General features: G+C 40.7%; 1 protein-coding gene across 1 annotated transcript; it reads right to left on the reverse strand.

Annotated features, from left to right (window-relative positions):
* On the reverse strand, positions 1 to 22,751 carry LOC119777984 (vasodilator-stimulated phosphoprotein-like). Its single transcript, XM_038276990.1, has 13 exons — positions 22,570 to 22,751; positions 15,929 to 16,100; positions 13,306 to 13,486; positions 12,185 to 12,233; positions 11,815 to 12,097; positions 10,936 to 11,033; positions 5,089 to 5,137; positions 4,942 to 4,984; positions 4,764 to 4,803; positions 4,567 to 4,656; positions 528 to 594; positions 319 to 376; positions 1 to 148 (listed from the first exon to the last, which is right to left on the reverse strand). Exons 1-13 carry the CDS (start codon positions 22,572 to 22,574, stop codon positions 123 to 125), a joined length of 1,161 nt encoding a protein of 386 aa, XP_038132918.1. The 5' UTR covers positions 22,575 to 22,751; the 3' UTR covers positions 1 to 122.

Consider the following 22,751-nt stretch of genomic DNA (forward strand, 5'->3'; position numbering starts at 1 on the left):
TGACATTTTATATATTTAATGCAGAAAAACAGTGCAGTGGGTATCAGGCTTGGGAATGGTTTTGAAATTCAGATCTCTTCATTATGTTCTTCGGCCTCCCAGGATTCCTTAATGTTCACCGTTCATCTTTGGAGCTCCTGGATCAAGGCTTAAAAAGACAAAGTGATAACATGTCATATTGTGGTGCAAGCACAGAATACAACACATAAAAACTCGTCTAAATCTAGGAGCTGGACTTAACAGGAAAATTAAACCTTTCTTGTTTCTTGTTTGACTTGTGGAAGATAACTTCTGATTTAAAATAGTTTGATACTTTACCTTTGATAATTTCTTCCTTCATTTCCTGAAGTTCTTTTTTCACCTCCTCTATGATCTCCTTTAAACACAAATAGCTGTTAGATTGGTTTAGCTTTTAAATAGTTCATTAGTTTAAAACTAACCTTAAGAGATAATCAAGCAACATAACACAATGTCTTTCAATGCAACATCTGATTGACACTAATTTAAATATAAAGTTTTGATCAAACCTGTTTGATACGTGCGATATCACCATCACCTTCTGCACAATCAGAGTTTTTCGTCGGCACTTTTAGCCTGTTGAGGTAAGAGAAAGTTGTGCTTTCAATATTGTTTTAGACAGACCCAAAAGTACTTCATGCTGTCACTGAAAGGCAATAACTACTGAAAACATAATTTTTCTTATTTGCAAGACACAAAAGAAATCTTTTTCTGACGACTTGTAATTGTTAGTAAATAGTTCAAATGACATGTGCTTGTGATCTGAAAATAGATTAATAGATAGGCTGACCAGACATCCTCCTTTTCCCGGAAATTTCCTACTTTTCATACCTAAAAAAAGGTCTGGGGGAATTTCAAAATCATCTGGGATTTTGGTCGACTACAGTGCAGTGCAGCACGTAGTTGCATTTCACTGCTTAGAGAGTCGCTACGTGGTTGAAGGAGAGACACACAGCAGCACTCAGTGAATATTAACCAGCAGCTAATTCCGTGTTTAAGTAAATGTTAGGAGACGGGTTGGTTACGAGTTGCCACCAAAAAATCTGTTCGTTAGCAGAGGTGTCAAGTAACAAAGTACAAATAATTCGTTACTGTACTTAAGTACACTTTTTAGGTATCTTTACTTTACTCCATTACTTATTTTCCTCCTAATTCCTGCTTCTGCTCATTACATTTTCACACAAGTATCTGTACTTTCTATTCCTTACATTTTTAAAACAAACGTTGCTCGTTACTCTTGGCTCTGGTTTAATGCAGAGGTCACGGATTAGCGGACCGCGGTTCGGTGTTATGCCGAATAGTGCATCCCTGCCAAGATATGCATCCACAGTCGCGGAAGCGCGCCTCGCTCTGCACAACTGAGGCTATCGACGAGGAAAGCAGATTCAAATGGGACCAATGGCGCTACTTGTTGTTATATTAATGATATAAAAATGTTTAAATATTTCTCTCGTGGGAAAAAGTTTGTGGTTATTTGGCAAATTCATTTACAAAAGTACAGGCGTTATGAACAACATTAAATCCAAAGATTTTGTCCGAGGTACGGCTGATTGATTTGTTCTAGGCTCTTGTTATTTACACATAACAATGAACAGTGATGCCGACGGGAGTTTGGAAACTGCAAAGCTTTGTCTTAAGCGGAAAATCAAACCCGCATCTACACAGCACAGCGTTCACAGACCAGTGTGATACATTCGCAAGCGTCAGATAGCTATGGTGCATTCAGGAGAATAGGACATTTCACATTTACAAGGAAAGATACATAAATGGAACAGAACTTAATTCATACAATAATGTATTTATTCAGAAACATTGTGGGCTTTCTAACAATACTGAATGCTCTATAATTGTATTTCTGTTATTCTTTGATTATGCACAACTGCTAGCTTTTTATTCCAAAAATTCTATACTATTACAGCAGAAAATTATCAAAGTTTTTCAAAAGCTTTTTTAAAAGCTCCAAATGAAGCTTCAGATCAGACAGCGACAATTACGCTGTCAGTGTTTTACAGTAGAGACTGACATTTTTTCGGGAATCCGACGGGTCACTGGATTCCCGTGGGATGGGAGTCAGTATTAGTAATGATCACGTGATTGCGATGGTACAGGATTAAACATTAACGGGAGTAGACGGGAGCGGGAGCAAACCAATAGCAACTAAAAAAACTAGGATCGATGCCAAAAAATTTAATAAAATAGAAAGAAAAAAAATCCAGTACTGGCGCCGCCATTTTGTAGTTTTTTTTCTTGAAGACTACAGTATAATGCGAGTCAAAAAAAACTACACGACCCAAAAACCAACAGTGCTTCCGCTCTGAGTTTTTCACTCGCGCTCAAAAATGACAATGCATTTGCTGACCCTTGTCCTTTAACTACTGATGGATATACAGTCATACAAGAGTCAACACCTCTGAGATAACAAGCGATGCAATTAATGGCAATTTCTATATATTTTTTTTTCAATTAAAAAATTCAGTGTATAACATGAATGCATAAATACCTCATTTTATTTCAGTGTTAAATTCTGTTTATAAATGCTAAAGGAAATCATCAGAAGCCAGCAGGTGTTCTTCAAACTGCTAACGTGAATTGTCTATGCCATGCTACAATGTGGGATTCAGAAAAAGATGTTGAAATGTCTGAAAGGTCGGACACAGGCGAGAGCGTATCGGGAGACGGAGACCAACAAGACCTCCCTCATCCATGGCCCTATCTCAAAGAATTTATAGAAATAGTCGAAGCTTTCAGTTCATATAGCGGCATCTGGCCGTTTTTTCTTAAGGTTACTTTATACTTCTTTTATACTTTAAGTTGTTTTTGGAGCACATACTTTTTCACTTTTACTTGAGTAAAGAGCTCAAGTTGATACTTCAACTTTTACCAGAGTGTTTTTAAACTGCAGTATCTATACTTCTACTGAAGTAACAAATGTGTGAACTTTAGACACCACTGTTGGTTAGACATACTGAGCTTTTTCAGCTAAAAATGGCAACAGATTGTAAGTTTAAACAAGTTGGTGTTGTAATGCAGACGCTTGAGAAAACATAGTTTGTTCTTCTTTACTAGTTAAAAAAAGAGGACCATGACTCCCAGTTACAGGTTAAGCAGGGAGAGCTGCAGATTTAAAGTTGAAACTGATTTACTGGGATATGCAACATGCAATAAAATATATCTCCAAGTTTACCAGAAAGTTTACAAGAAAAAAACATGCCATTCTATATTTAAAATGCAACATATGCATGTTTTTCCAGATGGACTTGAAATTGAATGGAATTAAAGTTCTAGGGTTGCATGATTTATCAAAGTTGGCATTGGAATTAACTCTTATTAATTATTTTTTTCATACAATGATATTTTGGGGCCCTATATTTGTAATGCACTAAAAGGCATCTCTCTAACATCTATAGTTATAAATATCAGTGTGTTGTGTTCTTGTGTTCTCCAAAATAGGAAAGCATTCAATAAATAGATGTTTGAGCTCATTTTTGGAAAATTAGCCTAATGAAAGTGTAGCTGTAGGTCCATGAGCCCCCACCCGAGTCTCCCCACCAACTTTCATCACACAGTTACTCCCTTGCAGTAACGGGAGCCTGGACCCAGTCCAGCCCAGCAGCCCCCCCAATCCCCAACCCCCAAAAATAGTCCTCCTTTTCAGAGACGGAGCTCTTGTACGGCTGTCCTCTGCAGATTATCCATGATCACAATGTCAGGTTGGACTGTTTGTATCTGGAAGTCCCACAGGACCTGAGCCCTCTCATGCTTAACCACTTTGGGAGGTCCAGATTGTCTGAAAGCTAACGGTTACTAAGCATTAAGCCTGATTGTCAGGTCTTGGTGATGTTTTTGTATTCTGGATTGCCTTGCTCTGCCTTGCCCTGTGATTGCGATGGTACAGGATTAAACATTAGCAGACGGGAGCGGGAGCAAACCAATAGCAACTAAAAAAAACTAGGATCGATGCCAAAAAATTAAATAAAATAGAAAGAAAAAAAATCCAGTACTGGTGCCACCATTTTGTAGTTTTTTTCCTTGAAGCTATAATGCGAGTCAAAAAAACTACACGACCCAAAAACCAACAGTGCTTCCACTCTGAGTTTTTCACCCGCGCTCGAAAACGAGAATGGGAGTGGTGCAGGAGCGGGAGTCATTCTGAATGGGAGCGGGATGGGAGTCGGAGTAATTTCACCAGGAGTGGGACGGGACAGGATTTAGATTTCTACTCTGGCCCAGGATCGGAACGGGACACAATTTTTTTCTGTGGGAGTGGGACGGGACAGGAGTGAAAATCCACTCCCGTCTCAGACTCTACTGTCCACCCTCCTACACACCATCACCAGAGAGAGTCTCAGTTTGCACCTGGACCCAGGACACCATCCTTCCAAGCCCTCTGTGGTTGCCCTGATTCAGAGTCGTTCTTCCCTAAACATGACACCGTGTGGATTTCTGGATGGATCTGGGTAGCATAAATGTTTTGATTGTCTGCACCATTTAAAAAAAATTTGCACATTAAAACTGAACAGCTACTGAGAAAAGACAGTTTAGTTGTACCTGGACCCTGGACCTTGGGTAGGGTTAGAGGGGGCAGATGGGATGGAGCTGGAAATCGGGTCATTTTGGGTAGCAGTTAAGCTTTTTGGCCTGTTCCAAAACACAGACATATGTTTATCAGAGGCTAGCTAAAAAGCTAAAGAAACTTTTTAATATTCCCTGTGCTGACCTTATGTACTGAAGGATCAGATTCTTACCTCGGTGTTGAAACTGATTTTTCTTTTGGCATGTTGGTTTCTGTTGAAATATTTAATTTTACTATGTTATACATCAACACATCTAATTGATTATTGACTATAAAGTTTGCAGAATAAAGCTTTATACAGCATAAAGAACCTTTTGCTGTGTTATACAACAATAGAGGAATCGACTCACCTCCTGATCCAGGAAGTTTTGAAACTGTGGGGGAAAGTTCTCCCTATCAAAACATACAGGAAAAGCATGCGCAGTATCAAGATACATATCCAACAATCACTCAACACAAAAGCTAGCCCACCCCTTAATACAACAGAGAAATCTTACATTTCCAGGTTCTTTGACTGTTGCCACAGGATTATCAGCAGCTTTCCGCCTTAGAGAGTAATATATATATATATATATATATATATATATATATATATATATATATATATATATATATATATATATATATATAGAGAGAGAGAGAGAGAGAGAGAGAGAGAGAGGGGGAGAGAGAGAGAGATAGAGAAATGGATATGTACATTTTTTTGATTATTGAAATACATTCTTTCCAACAATTTTTTGGGGCTTTTTTAATGTTGTATATGCTATATACAAAGACTCTTTGAAAGAAAATGTGAGTTACAACAACATTTAATTTCCACACTGGAACGCTTTTCAATTTTTTCTGAATTAAGTTGACTTCTAGTGATAATGACTAGAAATAGCCTCCAAACATAGCCTGGGCTCAGGATCTGAGCTCTTTCAAATAACCTGGACTCTCTTCTACTCTGGAGTGGCCCACAGGAAGAGGTGGAGGGCTGAGGTTTGCCTGGTGCAAAAGTGTGGTGCAAAAATGCATTGACATGGAAGTTCAGAGCGTTAATATCTATGGAGAAAATCTGCAGTATTTTGGTTTGGTGTTATTAGTGTGATGCAGAGTCTGTGACATGATTTAGGATGTTCTCAACAGTTCAGCAGTCTGATGGCGGTGGGGAAGAAGCTGCTGCAGAACCTGCTGGGACCTGCAATGAATGCTGTGAAGCCTCTTCTACAGTCCATGGTGGGGGGGTGATGGGCTTATAGATAGCTCAGGATAACCTGAGCCAGTCTGCCTCACGGACTAAAACTGGTAGTTGGTTCCACAGGAGAGGAGCCTGAGAACTAAAAGATCTGCCTCCCATTCTACTTTTAGAAATTCTAGGAACCACTAGTAAACCTGCAGATTGAGAGCGAAGTGCTCTGTTAGGAACATAAGGAACAATCAGATCTCTGACATCAGATGGAGCTTGGCCATTTAAGGCTTTATATGTGAGAAGGAGGATTTTAAATTCTATTCTGGATTTAACAGGAAGCCAATGAAGAGAAGCCAGGATAGGAGAGATATGATCTCTCTTTTTCATTTTCATCAGAACTCTGGCTGCAGCATTTTGGATCAGCTGAAGGCTTTTAACTACAGTTTGTGGACTTCCTGATAGTAAAGAATTACAATAGTCCAGCCTTGAAGTAACAAATGCATGGACTAGTTTCTCAGCATCACCCCTGGACAGGAGATTTATCATTTTAGCAATATTCCTCAGATGATCAAAATAACACCATCATTTTTTACAATATAATAATAATTCAACTTTATTGATCTCAGATTGGAGAAATTTACCACTGCATTTAACCAATCCCCTTGGGGAGCAGTGGGTTGCCATTTTGCAGTGACTGGGGAGCTTGGTTCTGTTTTAAGGGTCTTTGCTCAGAAACCCAGAGAGGCAGCCGTGGGAGTGGGGCTTGAACTCAGTACCTCAGGATTCCAAGCTCTATGCCCTAACCACTAGGTCACCACTTCCCTTAAGTTATCTGAGATCAGTTTAATCCCAAAGTCTGCATTAAGGGGCATAAAGTTAAGAGTCATACAGGTTTTTATGTCTTTAGACATGCCTGTTATCTATGTAATTGTCACAGTCTTGGTTTTCCATTTGTTGTCCTCTGCTGCCCTCTTGTGTCCTCTTTCCCTAGCTCTGTTTTCTGCTCTCCCCTCACCTGTTTTCAATTCCCTCGTTAGCCCTCTCTTTGTCTCTGTCTCCTTTAAAAGCCTCCCTCTTCAGTTCCTGTTTGCTGGATCCTCGTCAAACATCTATCTGCTTCCCTCGTCTCTCCCTGGCTCCTAGAGTTTGGTTTTCCCCTGATGTCTCCTTGGTTCTGGTTCGTCTGTTATTTCTGTTGGATTTTTGATTCCTGCCTCGGTTCCTGTGAACATCATTAAACCCACCTAAATTCACCTCTGCCTACTTGCCTCTGCATTTGGGTCCTCAAACCAACACCAAATCCTGACAGTAATGGGTTAGCTTCATCTGGATTATAGACAGATATAGCTGGGTATCATCAGTATAACAGTGAAAATTAATCCCATGCTGTCTAATAATTCTACCGATTGGGAGCATGTACATGGTAAAGGGAATTGGTCCTAGCACTGATGCCTGTGGTACTCCACAGGTAACCCTGGATCATGAGAAAGATTTGTCACTAAAGTGAACAAACTAAAATCGATCAGATAGATAAGATTTAAATTGATAATTGATTACAGTAATCCAGGAGGTTATTATTAAGGGGTCTGAAGGAACCAGGTTATGAGGAAATACTGTTATTTCTTCACATTCTATGCCATATGTCAGCACAAGGTCCAAAGTATGAAGATGATGATGTGTGGGACTATTCACATTTTGAACAAAGCCAATAGCATCTAAGATAAGATCAAAGGCTGCACTCGAGCTATCACCTTCATGTTAAAATCCAAGACTACGATGACCCCATGCGTATTCAACACCAAATCAGATAGCAACTCAGAAAATTTTCGAGTGCTTTTTCTAGATTTGGGGGAAGGCTGGAGACAATTTAGAGTCAGAGGGGACCCTGCCACCATTGTCAATACGGCAGCTACAGGCTGCAATGGGCAGCTACAACCCGAACCAAGATCCAACCAATTTTGTTTAACACCTGAAGAAAAAGAGACAATTTCCTTTGGTTGGTGATCAAAAACTGCTGATAGCCATAGTCTAAATTTCTAAATTGATAAAAGACAACTGGATTGTAACAGCTGGCCCAGAATTCCAACCTTCAGTAAAAACATTATTGGTGAGTAAGAAGATATCAATTATGATCATGTAACTAATTATCATAAATTGGTTTTACTCTTAATTTGAATGTCATACTAATTAACTGTAACTTACAGCTCTAGTTATTTAATGTATACATAATCTGTTGGTTCAAACATGATGTTATGATCTTGGCGCTGATGAATGGCTTGATTGTTCGTTCTATTCACCTTTATCTATTATCACCTATGACCTTAGAGTCTCAATCTTTATGTTTGCCTGGCTTTAGAAATTGAGTTTATGATTACATAGGAGTGCGTTTGCAACTGTGGAGGCAGACATCTTTTGCGCTGCGGCAGTGCAGAGCTGAAAACCTGGTGAATATATTATTTCCGTAAAAGTTTAAAAACATTCCACTGGACTTCGTTTCCAAGGTTGAAGATGTTTTGCTTCCCCTCCAGGAAGCTTTCTCAATTCAAATGTCTGGATCCACAGTGAGTTTGAGGCTTTATATAGACAAGGCCTTGTATCGCTTGGAAGCAAATTGAAACCGACGAGCAGGTCGTTTGGTTCCATTGTTAGCCTGTAATATCTGAAACCTGTCTATGATTATGAAGGTCGTTAAAAGAGGGATTGTCTCCTTTAATACCTGAAACATGTCTATGATTCTGAAGGGTCGGTCGTTAAAGGAGGGATTGTCCACCTGGCTGGAGAGAGGAGGTGCTTAGTTCCTCTGTGAACTGATGGGGGTTGTGGTGATACCTGGAAGGGATCATCTCTATAACTGAATTGTAAGTTTTTGGAAGCTGGAATCTGAGTCCACCACCTCTGTTTAAAGTTGTTTTTTCTCTCTTAACATAGATGCTTCCTTCACGCCCCTCTCAAACCACCTATATCCTTCATCCAGAATGTGAACATTCTGGTCCTCCAAAGAATGTCCTTTGTCCACAAGGTGTAGGTGTACTGCGGAGTCTTGTCCAGAGGAGGGCGCTCTTCTGTGTTGGGCCATGCGTCTGTGGAGAGGTTGTTTGGTTTCGCCACTGAACAGCATTTACCACTCCGCTCATATTCCGTCTCGGGGTTTTATCTTTCGGATGCACTAGCCTCTGTTTAAGGGTTTGGTTTGGTTTGAAATGCTCTGGGATCTTGTGTTTGGATAAAATCCTCTTGAGTTTTTCAGAGACTCCAGTAACATAAGGGATTGTGATGGTTTTGAGTTTTATTTTCTCATCGTCTTTTGGATTTCCTTGCTGATTTGATAAACACCCAGTTTGGATATCCACAGGTTTAGAGAGCATCCCTGATGTGTTTCTGTTCTTTGTGCTTCCCATCTGTTTTAGTAGGGACACGTTCTGCCCAGTGTTTTAAGGTTCTGATGACCGAGAGTTTGTGTTCCAGTGGGTGGTGTGAGTCAAAAAGAAGATTTTGGTCTGTGTGAGTAGGTTTCCTATACACTTCAATGTTTAGGCTTCCATCTCCTTCCATGCTCACCAGACAGTCCAGAAAGGGTAGTTTGTTGTCCTTGGCATCCTCCCTGGTGAATTTGATGTTAAGGTCAACAGAGTTGATGTGTTTTGTGAAAGCTTCCACTTCCTCTAGCTGGATTTTGACGAAAGTGTCATCCACGTATCTAAACCAGTGGCTTGGTGGTGTTCCATTGAAAGTGTCTAAAGCTCTCTTTTCCATTCCTTCCATGTAAAGATTGGCTACAATTGGTGACACTGGAGATCCCATTGCGCAGCCATGCTTCTGTCTGTAAAAACTATCTCTGAATTTGAAATAGGTTGTGGAAAGACAAAGGTCCAGTAGTGTGCAGATCTGGTCCGGAGTGAAATTAGTTCTGTTGTTTAAGTCACTATCTTGTTGAAGACGTTTCCTGACTGTTTCCACTGCCTCTGTTACAGGTATGCATGTGAAAAGTGAAGTAACATCAAATGATACCAGGGTTTCTCCTGGTGCCATCCTTAAATGTTGGACTTTGTTAGCAAAGTCTTTGCAGTTTGATAAATAATTACAGCTGCAATATTGGTGATTTTTTTCATTTGCTTTGTAAAATATTTTTTGTTCCTTTGATTTCTTCCTTGGTGTTACTTCAAACAACACCATGCAGCCACTTTGGACCAGCAGAAGTCCTGGAGTTCCTGATGAAGATGAGGAAACGTCTAACCTGTAGATTATATCCTGCATCAGACATCCAGATATTTGTCTGATCAGCTAAGGGCAGATCTAACAACAAATGTTAGTTTAGTTACAGTTAGTTAGGGTTTGCACTGCTCTGAACATGCCATATCAATGCTTTTTGCACCATTTCTTAAAACTAGTTTTCCTTTTCTCCTAAACTGTTTACATTTTGAAAACTGCTGCACTTTATAAATGGAAATGTTCATTTCACTGCTAAGCTGCTCCTTTGCTGTCGCCAAGCAGTATGCATCAATATTTTGTTTTGTGTACAAAATGGCAACAAGGTCTGTCTAAGTCTAAGTTTTTAAGATGAAGTTAGCAAGACTGCTGTAAATACATGCCCTGGGTCACATGACCCATCCAGCCACGGAGAGTTTTTTAGAAGGGCAGCTCATACCGAACATGGATATGTGCCAACCTCTCTCAACTGACCTGAAATATCCTTTGATATATATTTAAAGTAAGATAATACTTGAGACAGAAGTTATACAGTGTTGGTTTAAACAACCACATGGAGCTGTCCTGCAAAAAAATCACATATAGCTTCAGTTTTATGGCCAAGTTTTTTTAATTGGCCAGATCTTTTAAAAACAAATTAGAGTGAACTTTACGTATCACATGCTTTCCTTCATCATACCACTTGATAGGTCTGTTCTCCTATTACCACTACACAAAGAGTCTGTCATGGCTCGTGGCATTTATGTTTTGAAATACTTAAAGATTAGTGGGTAGAAAAATGTTTTACTAATATTTGATTAAAGAGAAAACTGTGTATTCAGAAGACAAATTTCTAAATACACATATGTGTTGGTGGCTGGAAAACAATTATATGTGAAGTTAAAATTAACAGGCTTTTTGGCATAAAAATTAAAATAGAAAATATATTTGAAATTATTTAAATATTAATAAAATATAGATTACTTACCTCCTTGCCAAAATTGCACTCATTTCCCCCATTAGGTTACCTCCTCCGCCCCCACCAGATGATGATGATGGTTTGGAGGCTGGTGCTGCCCCATCATCCTGTATGAAAGAAAAACACTTCCAGTTAGGTTCTATCCTTTGATTTTAAGGGAAATAAATGTGTCTTATACTTATATTGAAAACTAAAGTAAATGCAGTGCTTCTCAAAAGTATTCAGCCCCCTTGAACTTTTTCAATTTTTCCCCACATTTCAGGCCTAAAACATAGGGATGATAAATAGAATCCACCTGTGTGTAAGAGTTAGCCTCCGTATAAATGCTCCTGCTTTGATCGTCTTTAAAGCGCAGATAACATCAGGAAGAACAAGGATCACACCAGGCAGATCCTAGATACTGTTGTGAAGAAGTTTAAAGCCAGAGAGAGAGTAAACTCTGTTACCTTTTTACTCCTGTTTTATAGTCCGTTTTTATATGGTTTCACCCAGTTTGAGTTAAGAGAAGTAAATAACTTGCTCCCAGTAAAAGAGCCGGTAGGGAAGTTCTGAGGCACAGCCGCTTTCAGGGCGACCTGACTTCCATATTTAACAAACCTGAACACACCATCCCCTCTGTCAGACATCGCATTGGCAGCATCATGGTTTGGCAGACACCCTGTCTACTTTTAAGGCTAGGCTTAAAACTTTCCTTTTTGATAAAGCTTCTAGTTAGAGTGGCTCAGGTTATCCTGAGCTATCTCTATAGTTCTGCTGCTATAGGCTTAGACTGCTGGAGGACATAGGGACCCCTTTTTCATCTTTCTGCTTCATTCTATCTCTATTCTCTAAATAAAAACTAAAACAAAAATTTAAATTATCATGATGGAGCCATCAAGGTGTCTTTACCTTCACAGTTTTCCGCAATTTAGCTCCTGCAAGAGCAGCTGCAAGATCTGTGCTGCCTCCTTGTCCTCCAACTTTTCCACTTCCTCCAGCAGGGGGTGGTGGTGGTGCAGGTGGGACCGCACCACCAGAGGGAGGGGGAGGAGGTGCTGGTGGGCAAGGCCCAGCAGAAGGAGGAGGTGGTGGTGGTGGTGGTGGTGGAGGAGCACCTGGTGATACAGAGCAGGTAGGGGCATCTGACCCTATGGGCTCTTTCTCCTGCTGTTCCTGCTTTTGTTGCTCAATCCTGTACAAAGACAGAGGTTTATTTCCTGCTGTTTCAAAACGTTATAAAAACAAACATGAAACACATAAGTATGCTGTATCACTGTACCTTTTCTGCTGTTCAGGCTGTTGTGGGGTTGGTCCATTTTGACTTGACACTGGAAAACCGTTCAGAAACATCATATATACCTTAACAGTCACAAACTTCTTTTTATTTGTAATTAAATCCCTTTATTTTCCCACAATGGGGGGATTTACTCTCTGCATTTAACTAATCCCCTTGGGGGAGCAGTGGGCTGCCATTTTGTGGCGACCGGGGAGCAGTGTGGGGTTAAGGGTCTTGCTCAGGGACCCAGAGTGGCAGTCTGTGGGGATCATTATTTCTATCCATATAAGACACTGACTCACATTTATTTTAGTTACTGTGGTTATGTTTAATCCTAATATTTAACCTAACCATTACCAGTATATTCCTAACCCTAACTGTATCCTAAAGTTGTTTCACATCATACCTCTAACCTAACCATCCAAAAGTTGACTGACGCTGAAATCCAGTTCTGGGAGGAGAAAATGTGCCACCTCATCAGCAGCATGCTCAGGTAGATATCAGAACCATCCTTCAGGCACTTTGAGGTCACAATTAATTAAAGTTTTATCAGCCTGTGATCTGATATTACTAGTCTAATTGTATTGTAATGTCCTGTGAGATCGGACTAGTCGCAAAGGCTGCTGGTTAATATCAAGATGGGAAACACCTCAGGATAAGCTAACATTATATTCTTGAGGTTGCAATTAAGTTAAAATTGGCACCTTTAGAAGAGTGTTTCACTATCTGCTTATGAGGGGAAAAGCATTTCTTGGTTGGTTGAAGTGAATTAATAGAGCTTCGCTCCTGGACGCTGGTTTCAATGTTGAGTTAGTTACATGCTGACAAACATGCTACAGTATGATTCCAGATACACACCTCTATAGGGTAATAATTTAGTTATACTTGGATTGTCTTTAGGTTATTTTGTTTTTTGGTGAGCTTAACTTGTAATGAATGTTGATTATTAATTGGAAAATAATTATTCATCGTAATTTAGGAAAATATTTCAGTGTTCCCTTTATTTTCTTTTGACATTTATTTTCATTCTTTCAGGACATCCTGGTGAGTAGAGGATCACAGTTAAAGTTGTCATTGCATTTATAGAAAGTTGTTTCATTCTCAGATCACTCAGCTTTAGGTACCTGCAGTTCCAGGTGCACCGAGAGCCTCTAATGCATGCGTCATAGAGTTGGCAAAAACAGCTGCATCTTCTTTATTCCCAAAGTTTAGGCCCCAGACGTGTTTGGGATCTCGCCACTGATGAAAGCTTGGTGTTGCCTGATTGTACTTCATCCCTTTGACAATGGGGCAGTTGAGCACTACCTGACAAGGACAAGGAAAAATGTTAGAAAAGGGAATGCATTTTCATACAACCAAGGTTTCAAGTCCATCACATTCAGTTGCTGTATATGCTTTCTTTCAGCTATTAAGGATAATATCCATCCAACCATCTTCTTCCTCTTATCTGGGGTCGGGTCGTGGGGGTAGCAGCTTCAGTAGGGAGGCCCAGACGTCCCTCTCCCCAGCCACTTGGTCCAGCTCCTCCGGGGCAATCCCAAGGCGCTCCCAGGCCAGCTGTGAAATATAGTCCTTCCAGGGTGTCCTGGGTCTCCTCATGGAGGGACGTGCCTGGAACACCTCACCAGGGAGACGCCCAGGAGGCATCCTAACCAGATGCCCGAGCCACCTCAACTGGCTCCTCTGTATGTGGAGGAGCAGCGGCTCTACCAAACGGGGCCATGGAATTGGAATACACGGAACCGGTTCTGAACAGGGACCAGTTTTCGATTCCCATCCTTAGCAAGAGGTGACTGAATGATATTTTTGAAACTATATGTTGTCATCATATCAATGCGATCTGAGGAGCAGAGTGAGCAAAGTAGCGTATGCCCTGACTTTCTCTCTCCTACTCCTCTCTCGCTCTAATGTTTTTAATTCTTTCTCCCTTTTTTTCTCCCTCTTCTGCTCTTTAAAGTATCTCAAAAACTGCACCACTGGGAAGAGCAGTGTAAGGATTAGTAGATACCTAGTGGGGTCCTGGCTGATTGGTGAGGTATATGTGCCAAACAGATCATTTTAAAAATTGTTTATATAACAATAAATGTAGTAATCAGCTGATTGGGAGCAGGTGTGGGCAGAATGATCTAGAAAGTAGTTAGGGGAAAGGAGACTGACACAAGGGGGCAACAGAGAGTAAACAAGACATACAACAGTGCTGAAATATAACCTAAAAACATGGATGACACTAAATTGAAATGAAACTGACAGAAAGCACAGAATGACATAAATCAAAGTGGGACTAAAAACCCAAAGTAAAACTCAAACAGAACCAAAGGGCAGAAAAAGCAGAATCCTGACTAGTGGATCAGCCTGGTGGAGCATATACAGTAAGACCTGACATTATAAATGCTCCCAGACAACATGGTGACCAAAATAATCAGTGATAAAATGGTCAAATGACTATTTAGTTAAAACAAAATAAAGCATACGAAAGAAATAATGTAACAAATGTGATCTATTTGTCTTTACTGTTTCCAGGTACAAGTAGGCAGTAAACCACAGACATTACAGAAAGATCATTAATGACTTAAGTTAAATCTCACACTAAAACCAGAAAGTCATAGTTTGTAATTTCTACAACTTTACTGCTTTTTTGTTAGTTTTTTATACGATACACATCTATTTTGTTTAACCCATTTAGGCCGGGAAAGCATTACCGCATTTCTACCATTCAAGCCGGGGGCGCTGTTGCGTAATTCTACCATTGACGCCGGGAGAGCATATAAGTCAAGCAAGAAGAAAGAAGTTTTTTTCAAGCAAACATGGAGGAGTTTGACAGAGAAGAGATGTCGGAAGGCAGTGATTTTGAGGAGTGTGTCGGCTTTGATGACGGTATAGATGAAAATGATGACTTTGAACGCGCTGAACCAATCGAACTACCACCGCAATGCACGGAGTGTTTTCAACCGCACACCTGGAGTGAAAGTTGATTTGCCTGCAGACACCACACCGCTGCAGGCATTTGAGCATATTTTTAAAGAAGAACTTTGGATGCATCTTGTTACCGAGACGAATAGGTACAGTGACCAAACAAACCAAACTCCAACAAGAGCAAAGATGGCAAAGTGGTCACCCGTGACTGTGACGGAGATGAAGACATTTATTGGGCTGTGTATGGGCATAGGACTTCTTGTGTTGCCAGTAGGCTACGAAGAGATTATTGGCGACAGAGTAAACCTCTCTTCAGGACGCAGTTCCCCCAAAATATGTCCCGGGACAGATTTGTGGCCATCTGGAGGTAAGTTGTATGCAATTAATAACACAGACATATGCATTATTATGCATAATAATACTGTTAATAAGTAATCATCAGATAGTTATTTATGTAATGTTTGTTCTTTATTTTAAAAACGTTTTATATTGCACATTCTCAATGAAGACATGATCACATATGGAAAAAATAAAGGTTGAATTTTTTATTTTTTTATTACTGCTTTTCACTTTTTTTTTTTGGAAGAATTTCAAAGATAAAATATATTTTGAGTTCTATCTGCTACAGAAGCTGAGATATCAATAATTTACTAGGCGTTGACACAGTTGCTGAATTTACAGAAAAACTTCAGGTTTTAGGGGTATTTTTTAAAATCGGCCATAGGTTTTTAAGGTGTTTTTTCCAGGCGTTTTAGGCCTAAATGGGTTAAACAACAAAGGAGATGTGTATTACTTTGGACGACATGCAAGTCCCTAATATTTTGTGTCCCATACCTGCTGATCAGCCTGCAGTCTGCGGCCCACCACTCTGAAGGTGTTGGTTGAAAGGTTGTGGTAGATCTGGACACGGCTGAATTGGGGTGCATCTGATCCTACTGGCACCCAACGCTTGCTGCTGTCATCGTACAGCAAGACCGTTGCTCTCACTTGACAGAGACTTGACTCACTACAGGAGAGAGCAATATATGGGAAAAACAAAAGATCATTGAAACCAGATTGAAAACGTCTGTCATGTTGTCGTCCACCATCTTTGTATTGAACCTATACTTAGTTTGCATAGTTAAACTCTTTCCCGTAACCTCCAAAAAATTCTGTTGTTGTGTTCAGGGTTTGAGCTTGTCGTGGGGAAAAAAGTAAGAAAGAGAGCAGTGGGCTTTAGGCTGCCCTGCAAGGCTTTAAACCTGGGTTTAACCGGAGACTAAGCCATTCTCAAGCACATATCAAGGAGCTCATTTTGAGCCTGGATCCAGATTTATTGTTGATTCTGTTCATGGTGGAGAATCCTGCTTCACAGCAGCAGGTTGAGCCAAACATCCTCTAAATGTTCAGGCTCCGCTCCAGTCCGGCCAGGTCAAGATCCACTACTGCAATCGCACCAAATAGGAGAAAAAACGGCGAAAAGATCTGCTTTGTCAAATTAAAATACAGTAACAACAGATCGGTAAATACAAATTAGAGCATAATTCTTATGTATTTCAAAAAACTAACACCGTTTATTTAAAAGATTGATGCAAACTATTGGTCCTTCAACAGATCAGGAAGCAGATTTCTCATCTCCATCAGAAACCGAACATCTGCTGGATGCTGATGGGGATTTTTTTCAATCTGTCATGTTAAATTAAGCGTTAATATCTGCTGGTTTTAAATGTTTTAAATCAGGTGGATCCAGATCCGGACCACGGTCCGCTAATCCTAGACCTCCGCCTTATAGTGTCCCCACCAACTTTCATTACAAAGTTACACGCTTTCTTAAAAGTTTGTAGAAACAAAGCAAAATAAGGGGCCGGGTAAAAAAAAGACTAAAAAAATTAAAATACTGTACTGTACTGTGTTTTTTGTGCATCTGGAGAATAAATAATTAATAAACAGTTGTGGACATTTTCACTGTGGTGACTTTATTTTTTCCTGAGGGGAGATTCTTTTCCACATACAGAGCTCATTTACACAAAGACATAAAAAAAGACACCACAGTAAACACCAACACCAGCAAAAGTACAAGACATGATACGAGACATGATACACTCAATTGGGACTGTTGTTTAAAAAGGTGATGGCTGAAGGGATCAGGCTCATGCCAAAACGGGCCCTTCTACACCTGAGTGCCCTGTACCTCCGTCCAGAGGGCAGGGGTCTGAGGTAATGGGTGACTGGGGTCTCGTGGATATGGAAAAATATCAGCAACACCAGAGATGTGCAAAATGATAGCAGCATGTTATTTAAGTGACTAAAACAGAAACTATGCAAAAATCAGCATCAGTGTATCAACTTACCCACTGCCTCTGGGCAGCGGCTTGATACAGGTCTCAACAACTCAACAAAATATGCCACTTAGAACGCACTATGCTGCGCCAGGGAGTGGGCCAGAGGTCACAGCGAGCTAAAGATTGAGCTTAGAAGGAATCCCCACAGACCACGAATCCTATCAATCCTGTTCTCCAACGTCCACTCATTGGATAACAAAATGGATTATCTCCGCCTCGAACACTCTTCAAAAAAAGAGCTTAGCAACAGCTGCGGCATCATCCTGACTGAGCCATGGCTACATTCATCTATATTGCGGACAATGCTGTTAGCCTGGAGGGCTCTTTAGTGCGCCGATAGAAAGAAAGAACTCATCAGTAAGACCAGAGGAGGGCCTCTTGGTGTACATAAACAACAAATGGTGTAAAAATGCTAGATCAGTCGCCAGCTTCTGCTCTCCAGACATCAAGTTTCTGACTGTTAGCTGCAGGCCGTTCTTTCTGCCCCGAGAGTTCAGTGTGGTTAGCATCACTGCTGTTTATGCCCCCCAGAGCTTTTACAAAAATAGGCCATGAAGGCTCTATACCAGGCTATCTCTGAGCTCCAATCTGCACACAGAGGCTGTTTTCATCATTGCTGGGGATTTTAACCAGGCTAAGTTGAAGACTGTTCTCCCTCATTTCTACCAACATGTGGACTTTGGGTCAGAACACTCTAGACACTATTACCCTTCTCTAACACTAAAGATGCATTCAGAGCAGCTCCTTGCTCCCACCTCGGGTCATAAGTTCACTTTTCTGTAATGCCAATTTCTGCATACAGGCCCCAGCTAATCAGGGCTAAACCGACAGTTAAAGAGGTCAGAGTGTGTGGTCTGAGGGTGCCATGGAGAAACTCCAGGACTGTTCTGAATGCTCTGACTGGAACATCTTCAAGGCTGCAGCAACATATGACAACTTATTAAATATTGATGAGTGTACCATGACTGTGTCAGCCTCCATCAACAAATGCATTGAGGACGTCAGCATCAAAAGAACATCACCACCCAGGTCCAACCAACCACCCTGGATAAATGGAGAGGTTCAGAAATCGCTAAAAGCACCGAACTCAGCTTTCAAGTCTGGTGATAAAGAGGCACTGAGAACAGTGCATGCCAACTTAAACCATCAGATCAGAGAAGCAGAACCACAGCCAGAAGATCCAGGATCTTTTCCACGATGACAGCAACACCAGGAGGATGAGGAAAGGCATTCTGATGATCACCGACTACAACTCACCCTCCCTCCCCGGTAGATGCAGCAAACACTGACTTCCTAAATGAACTGAACAACTTCCTTGGAAGGTTTGAGGCACTAAACAGCCTCCAGCAGTGAAAGCTGTTCCACACCAGGGGGAGGAGGCACTAAACCTGGACGTAGCTGAAGTGAGGAAAACTCTGAGGAGAGTCAAACCAAGGAAGGCCCCAGGGCCTGATAACATACCTGGGCAGGTGAATAAGGAGTGGTCAGATCAGCTGGCTGCTGTCCTCACAGACATCTTTAACACCTGGCTCCACTGAGGACGCCATCTCTGCTGCTCTCCACCTGAGCCTGACACACCTGGAGAAGAACATCTATGCGCGGATGCTGTTCCTGGACTTCAGTTCAGCTTTCAACCAACGAGATCATGGTGGACTTCAGGAAGAACTCTCCTAACCACGCTCCACTGCTCATCAACAGCTCAGCTGTAGAGGTGGTCAGCAGCACCACATTCATCACAGACACCCTCACCTGGACTGGAAACACCACCTCACTGGTCCAAAGGGCCCAGAAGCGCTTGGATTTCCTGCAGGGGATGAGGAGAGCCCACCGGCCCCCCCATCCTCCCCACCTTCTCCAGAAGCACCATAGAGATGCATCAATGACCCCTCACCCCCCCACCATGGACTGTTCTCCCTGCTGCCCTCTGGGAAGAGGCTTCACAGCATTCAATGCAAGACCAGCAGGTTCTGCAGCAGCTTTTACCCCACTGCATTTTGAATGCTGGACTGTAAAAAAAAAAAACTCTTAATCAAGACACAGACTCTGCATCACACTAATAACACCAAACCAAAAAGAACTCAACAAAAAATAATATATTTGTCTTTACGCCTCTCTGAACTTCCATATTAATGCGTTTTGCACCATGTTTTTTCCCCCCACGCTATTTAAATTTGATTACTGCTACACTTTATGAAATGGAAATGTTTATATCACTACTTAGCTGCTGCTTATTCACTGTCCGAAGCTGTACAAAACAAGGTTTATTTCTGTAGACACTGTACAAAATGACAATAAAAGTTGTCTAAGTCTTAAGTTATTGAGGTTGTTGGGAACAGTGGTGGTTCTAGAGTCTTCCAGCTGCTGGGAGGAAGGATCTGTGATAACGCTCCCTGGTGCATTTAAGGTGCAGCAGTCTGTCACTGAAGGAGCTCACCAGTTCAGCACCAGCTGAACCAGCATGGGGGGGGGCTTCCTGATCAGCTGATCCATTATACTGAGATGACAGACTCAGAGGATTTAAAACTGATCATTTCTAATCTAACTACTAAAGAATAATGAACCAGTTTTACCAAGTAAGGAGGAGATCCTACAGATAGGGTTTTTTCTACTCACCCTAAAGTGGTGAGTAGAAAAATGAATAAAAGCTGGAGAATCATTTGAAAAATTCATCTTCTTTAGAGGCTGGAAGTTTCGTCTGCGGGTTTACAAAGGTTAGTCAGGGACTAATCCTGGTTTAGGGACCAAGGCATGGAAAATCTAGGGAATCCCAGTTAGTATATACAATATTTAACTGAGTGTTCTGATTGAGCCAATTTGTTTGGCCAATTCTTCCTGTTAAATCAATTGGCTTCCTGTTAAATCAAGAATAGAATTTAAAATCCTCCTTCTCACATATAAAGCCTTAAATGGCCAAGCTCCATCTTATATCAGAGATCTGATTGTTCCTTATGTTCCTAACAGAGCACTTCGCTCTCAATCTGCAGGTTTACTAATCGTTCCTAGAATTTCTAAAAGTAGAATGGGAGGCAGATCTTTTAGTTCTCAGGCTCCTCTCCTGTGGAACCAACTACCAGTTTTAGTCCGTGAGGCAGACACCCTGTCTACTTTTAAGGCTAGGCTTAAAACTTTCCTTTTTGATAAAGCTTATAGTTAGAGTGGCTCAGGTTATCCTGAGCTATCTCTATAGTTATGCTGCTATAGGCTTAGACTTTTGGAGGACATAGGGACCCCCATTTCATCATTCTGCTTCATTCTCTCTCTGTTCTCCTATTCTGCAGAATCTGTTAGTTCAATCTCTAACCTTCTGCTCTCTCTGCTTTTCCTCAGAGTAGCTTTGCCTCGTCTGTTCCTGTTTGGCTGTGACGTCATCCTGGAAAGAAACATCAGCTGTGCTGCTTCTATCAACACCCTTGTTTATAGATGTTGGAGATCGGCCTGTTTTCCAGTGTGGTCCTGTTTCTCTGACCGTGACTGAGTGGATGTGCTCTCTTCGTCCTCTGGCATGGGAGCTGCCTTGGAGCTCGTCTGCCTGGCTGTGTGTTTCCTGGACGGGGCCGCCTTTTACAGCTGCTTTTTGTATCTCTGCTTCTGTCTCCTTGAACCCCAGTGGGCCTCAGCAGATGGCCGCTCACACTGAGCCTGGTTCTGCTGGAGGTTTCTTCCTGTTAAAAGGGAGTTTTTCCTCTCCACTGTCGCTACAAGCATGCTTAGTGTGGGGGATTGTATTTGAGTCAATGAGTCATTGCAATCAACTGGTTTTCCTTAGATAGAAAACTTTGTATCAATTTGACTGTATGATCTGGTTGAACTGTAAAGTGCCTTGAGATGACATGTGTTGTGAATTTGGCGCTATATAAATAAACTGAATTGAATTGAATTGAATTCTGACGCTCTTTCAATATATAAGCTTATTTTAAGGGTAATGCATGATAAAAATGCAGGTAAACAGATAATTTTACTCAACTTTTGAAAGTAAATCTTACTTTGTATGTTTGTGAGGGAACCTATTCTTAAAGTTGTTTCTCATTAAGAGTGAAAACAACATTTTTTACTCCCAATATCTTTAGACAAGAGTTGGACTGGAATCCCAGAACAGCAACTTAATCACATCTTTTTACAGAATTTGAAGCTAAAAATCCTGCTATTGGAGGAGCTCTGAGCATTTTCACAAAGCGTTGTCATCTTAAAATGGATGTTTTTGCTTGATAATTCTCTGTCCTCTAAAGGTCCTGCTTTAGAGTCTGCACACTCATTATATACTCCACCTACATTATTGTAAAATGAGCTGAAGATTATTTCAGCACAACTCGTGTAAATAAAGTTAGTAAAATGAGTGTTTAATATTGCTCTATAGATTATTTGATCCGAACCTGCAGTGGGGTTGGAACGCCATGTTGCTTTTATGAGTATTAAAACTCTGGGTAATGCATTTATATCTGAAGCCATATTTTGTACTTGTTCCTACTTTTCATGTGGCCAACAAAATCTTAACTTCCTGTTAAACAAAGATTTTTATACCTCGACCACTTCCTGTCTCACTTCATTACCTTTTATGAACGATGCGTTCCTGTCAGTCGGAAATATGTTATTATTTGCAGAATAACTTTGCCTATCTGACAGTAGAGTTTGCAGAAAAATCTGCTTTTTTGTTAGTTTTTTACCTAAACAGCTGACTGGTGTCTGTTAAACAAAATGTGCATGAAAGCGAATGAATACACCCCTCTGATAAATATGTCACAGAGTTTTAGATTGTGTTGCATTTAAAAGTATTTAATATAAACGTCTCATCTCTTCAATTCAATGATGTTCATTTTGCTTTTATTACATTGCTTCATTCTGTTCTCTTAAGAAAATCAGTCAAACTTTTTACTCTAAGTGCAAAAACAGTGAAAGTCTGAACATCCGATGTGAGGATCAGATGCAACACAAACAGGAAATGAATGCAGAACATTTTAGATGTTTGGTTTCTTTTCTAGAAATATTCAAAGGTTGATTTTGTCCTATTATGGCAACATTACATTTTTGTGGAAATGTGCAGTTAGATGTTTGTTATTATTATATACTGCAGCTCTCCAACATTCATCCCTGAAGCGATTTCAGAAAATGAATCCTAACTTAAAATATAATTAATACATTTAATAAAGCATAACTTACCCCATTTTAAAACAATGATGAAAATCCAACGATTGACTTTATGAGACTACTTTCCTGTAAAGACTGAGTGGAAGAAAGCTCGTACACCCCTTTCACTGGTTTTCTGGGGAAACCAACTGGTTTTGGTTGGTGTTTGAAGAGCGCTGCAGCATTCTGTCCTCAGACTGAAACCAACTTCTGCC

The sequence above is a fragment of the Cyprinodon tularosa genome, unplaced genomic scaffold, assembly GCF_016077235.1.
Source record: "Cyprinodon tularosa strain WSP-4 unplaced genomic scaffold, ASM1607723v1 ctg1298, whole genome shotgun sequence".
Taxonomy (NCBI): Eukaryota; Metazoa; Chordata; class Actinopteri; order Cyprinodontiformes; family Cyprinodontidae; genus Cyprinodon; species Cyprinodon tularosa.

What these genes read in the sequence shown, in the direction of transcription:
- LOC119777984 (XM_038276990.1), bottom strand. An exon ending in GACTGCAGGCTGATCAGCAG is followed by an intron (nt 13,487 to 15,928) that starts GTATGGGACACA and finishes TGTCCTTGTCAG; the next exon opens with GTAGTGCTCAACTGCCCCAT. An exon ending in CAGTCAAAGAACCTGGAAAT is followed by an intron (nt 4,985 to 5,088) that starts GTAAGATTTCTC and finishes ATGTTTTGATAG; the next exon opens with GGAGAACTTTCCCCCACAGT.